General features: G+C 42.1%; 1 protein-coding gene across 3 annotated transcripts in view; it reads left to right on the plus strand.

Moving 5' to 3' along the window:
• LOC109970673 (protein zyg-11 homolog) overlaps positions 1-3,106 on the plus strand; it is a 9,480-nt gene extending 6,374 nt beyond the window's left edge. For all 3 annotated transcript variants that reach the window (XM_020618397.1, XM_020618399.1, XM_020618398.1), the window contains 2 exons: positions 528-625; positions 788-3,106. In XM_020618397.1, coding sequence (XP_020474053.1) covers positions 528-625; positions 788-969 — 280 coding nt within the window. In that variant the 3' untranslated portion in view covers positions 970-3,106. The remainder of the gene's footprint in view (positions 1-527; positions 626-787) is intronic.
• Positions 3,107-4,757: the final 1,651 nt, after the last annotated feature.

Raw genomic sequence — 4,757 nt, forward strand, 5'->3', positions numbered from 1 at the left:
TTTAGGATGAATTGATTAGATTTGGTGGTTAAAGGTCAAAGGTCAAGGTGACTGACCTCATGTTCATCCCATTCTTGTGAACGTAATATCTTTTATTAAATTCTTCCACAGTCTTCACTGCATATATGAATCTGGACAGATATGCATATAAACTGTAACTTGAGCAGGTGACAGAAGCACACAGTTAAGTACTATGTCTGCCTGATTACTTGTGCAAATAAATTAACTAAACTACAAAGGGTGTACATATAACACCACTGTAATTACCTGTACACAACTGGTTCATGTATTTGGTCATCTGCTGAGGGGTCAGATAGGGATTTGTCACACGGAACACTATCAGGGGTGCCAAAGAAAACTCAGATAATCACAAAAAGCATCTATAGAGATGCATCATTTTACATTGCCCAGATTGCATTAATGCCAAAATAACCAAATGTCTGGCATTTCAAGCATGAAACAAACAAAAATTCTCAGAATTGCTGAAAAATACACCTTTGTCCTGTTTAATGACATCCGTCTTTCAGATCATTCCGTCCATTTTGCCCTCTGCTCAAGACTTGTCAGCCCTCAGGAGTGCAGCTGTGGGCTGTCTGGGCTATTCATCTGGTCTGCAGTCAAAATAGTAAGACAGTCAATACTGTGGTGATCCAGATTATCACTTGTTTGTTAATTATTTTACATATGCCACAAAATATGACACTCATATGATGTCAGCTGGTGTTAGGGTTGAGTTTCCATCCCTCTATCATGCCCCACTCACTTCATCTCTCCTCCATCCTTTTAGCATCACATCACAGCAGCATGCTGGAGAAGGAAGGTGTGACCGAACTTCTGAAGACTTTGGTTGCACATCCTGACACACACAGTGACATTAAAGGAATATGTGACAGCATCTTGCATATGGTAGAGCAACACCAGAGTCGCATGGAGGCCTTTAACAACCAGACAGGGTCTCAAAACTCTTGACAAAAGTACAAAGAAATTACATTTATTCGGCAATCTTTGAGCTTTGTGCATAAAATGTGCTAGACGTGAGACTTCAGATGCAGTATTGAACATGTACACACGTCAACCTCAGTAGAATTCATGTTTAATAGAAAAATTATGTACTTTACTCTGTATATTTTAATTGAACAGTATTATCACTGCTTGTGAAAAGTTATTTCTGTCATGTTCTACTTTTAAACTGCTGATTTAGTTTGAAATCCTTTGCAAACTAAAAACAAGTTTACAGAGAATAGTGAATTACATGCTGTTAGATTTAAAAATATCTGAGATGACTGAGTTGAAGTGTTCCAAATAAACAGGAAGCTTGTGTTTAGTCAAGCCTGATTCCAAGAACCAGCCCTGTGATAGGCTGGCGACCTGTCCAGAGCGTCAGCTGAGATTGGCTCCAGCCCCCCAGCAATCAGGATAAGTGGTATAGATAATGGATGGATGGATTCCAAGAACCATCAGTAGGGGGTGCTTTAGCACTGCAGCTTTGGGACTGGTTTGTCCTTAGAATCTGTGTAAAATATTACATTCATTATATAGATTCATGATACTAAAGCAGCCTGAATCTGCTGCGTTCTTCTGTCTGCCCTGGTGGCCTCATTACAAAGCAGTCACGCTTGGAAATAAGTTCTCTTTCCTCTCCTGCTCTTGCTCCCTCTCTCCCTCTGGCATCCTAGATGCTGAATTCATTATTTTATGTAACACAGCTGGAAGACAGAACTGCGTGTAGGCATCTAGAGAGTCTATTCTAAGTTGGCCTATTAATAATTCCTTTTGAAAAGTGGATTAACAAGTTCACATGATATTTGAGTTGTACTGCTATGTTCAAGTCAAATCCCTGTGATTCACATCTTGTAAAATCCCCTGAAGGAATTCAGAGGTATCTACCAAACATGATGGCTCTGCATGCCCGTGATTCAGCCAGTTTAGTCATTTCCTTGCTAATAGTTATAAGCACTGATGCAGCATTTAACAGAAGCTTCAGCCCCTAAACATAAAAACTCACTGTGGCAAGCGCATGGGTTCAAAGGTCAAGTGCTCTATAGTGAACACGGTGGGAAGTTAATCACGAGAACTGTGGGGGAAACGGCACCGCTTTCCAGAGGCTGCAGGTCAGTGTGTTGCATGCATGACTTTGCACTCCTGTCAGCCACACATAGTCAGAGGTAACGTGAACAGAGGAACCTAAGGGTGGTGTGGATTGTGTTATTTAAGACTTTGGTTTCTGCTGGTGTCTCAAGGACCTCAATCAATATTAACATGACACATGAGACAAACAGAACACCTGTATCAGATAGACAGAGGAGGAAAAACAAATGAGAACAGAATTAAACATTTGGAAACACACTTACTGACTTTCTGGCAGTTACAGTGCATGAGAAGATCGATACCATCCTTACCTCCACAATATGAAGCTCCCACCAACAGCCAGTTAGCTTAGCTTAGCAATGAAGCTCCAAACAAGAAAACAGCAAGCCAAGCTCTGCCCAAACGTAACTAAATCTGTCTACCAGTAAACTTAAGTGTTAAACACATGAATCCACAGAAAAAACAGAGTAAAAACGTCAAGGTTTCTGAGCTACTTTGACAAAATGAAAGTTGCAGAGAGCATACATGGATTAGCAAAGGGGGCCTAGTTGGGGAAGTTTGGGGGACCTGGAGCAAAGCCTTTTGTGGAATATTAAGTTGTTTGAGTCACTATAACTGAGGCATCAGCACTGTTTTTTATAAAGTACTTAATAAGGAATACAAGTGAAACTGAGGCACCAGCACTGTTTTATATAAAGTACTTATAAGGGATATAAGTGAAACTGAGGCACCAGCTCTGTTTTATATAAAAGTACTTATAAGGAATATAACCTTCACTAAGTTAGTGTGTGTTCACTCAAATCATTAACAGTGTGTGTGTTTCCTAAATGACAAGATGTGCTTTGGTCTAGGGAGTTGTACTTGATACAGCTCCCATACAAGGGAGTTATCTTTGGGAAAGTAATGATCAATTCCAGCTGCATAATGGAGGAATGTGTAGGAATGTGTAGGGGAGGGGGAGGAATAGAATATAACACACAGTTTTGGTAATTTCACTTCAGATCATCTGCTCTGCTGCTTGCTGTATGATCTCCAGATATATCTGCAATAAAAGGTAATAGTGCATTATGATATTTGGTGTGTGACTGAAAATCTTTCCACTATCTGGACTCGAGAGAAGTCTGGGACTTCACAATTTGGGGGCTCGTCCGGGATAGTGGAAAGGAAAATTGGGAGGAAGGAGTGTCTTTAGGTTTCAAAGTCTGAGACAGCCGGCTGAAAAAGGGTTTGGCTCCCATTGAAAAAGCCTGATTGATTTTAACAAATTTACTCAGACTGCGATAACAGAGAGACTACTCAGAAATTTACAATTTGGTCAACATTGGGTTCGAGTCCTGATTGTTGAAGGTAGAGTGTCTGGGACCATACCTGTGTCACAAGTGATATTGTATTTCCTTGCGGTTGGTCATGCCCACTGTATGCTGACAAGCTGCAGGTAACCGTGTCTGGGACCGGTATAGACTGGGTTTGAGATCCCCGGGGTGTCGAGGACCCCCGAATTCTGCTGCAGGCAATTGTCAATCAGCTACCTCCTCTGACTGGTGGAGCTATGGCCTGGCTCCATAAATTAGACACTGCCACTGCTGGACACACCCTGGCTATGGGGGACTTCCGAGCAGTGGCTGCAAAGTGTATGTCTAGAGCTGATTTAAAAGAAATAGAGAGAGTAGCCAACACCCATCGAAGACATGATGCTGACCCCTTCATACATAATTCCACTGCGTTAGGAGCTGCCCTGAGGGAACGATTCCCAGCCACCAATGCATCTAAAGTCCCCAAGTATCAGTGGGACGGCAAACAACAGCCACGAGAGTTTCTTGAAAATTGTAAAGAAAGATGAGGTAAGTGTGAAAAGCGCATTAAAGAATTAGATAAGGAGATTTTGTTGTGTCAGAAATGGGCAATAATTGCCCAAGGTGTTGAGCATATGTGTAAAAAAGAGGTAGTTGGAGGACAGGATGTTGAACAGCTGAAAAGTGGAAAACATCCTTCTCCGTACGATTTACAGGAGAAAAGCGAAGCACTAGTTGCTTCCGCTCCTCCAGGCTTGTCAGGATTGTATCCTGTACTGGATGTACATCGAGGAGAATTGATAGTAACTGAGAAAAAATCATCAAATCCATTTCTGTCTGAAAATATTGTTTCTGAAGATCCTTTTAGAACATAGGAAGGACAGGGAATACTCCAACTTTAATAATAATGAGGCTGACGGGTGGCGGTGCTCAACCCCTGGTTCGCGGACCTCCGCGGCCGCCCAAGGCAGACTGCGGTCCACTGAATTTAAGCCTTTGGAAAGGGAGGAAGAGGAAAGACTGAAGGAACAACAGATGCTGAAAAGGCTTAGACAGGACAAAATCAGCTTGGAAAAAAGTTTACAAGCATCAGAGCGACAGGTGTCCGAATTAATGGGAAAACTTGACAGCTTTGATGAAAGAGGTAATTTATCTGATGATCCTGATGCGCTAAGTATGGAGAAGAGCCTCAATGATGCAGAACAGTGAATCTCTAAGGTGGTTGAAAGACTGGAAAGGAAAATAATTAAGGAATTGGCAAAAGACGAAGAGCAGGAGGACTGTGAAAAATCATTGGTATCTGCATATCCCCTGGTGGATGCCGGGCAGGGGCAGGTCAAGTATCGCCCCTACACCTTTGGGGGAATGCAGGGGGGG

This window comes from Monopterus albus, unplaced genomic scaffold (genome assembly GCF_001952655.1).
Source record: "Monopterus albus unplaced genomic scaffold, M_albus_1.0 scaffold204.1, whole genome shotgun sequence".
NCBI classification, from domain to species: Eukaryota; Metazoa; Chordata; class Actinopteri; order Synbranchiformes; family Synbranchidae; genus Monopterus; species Monopterus albus.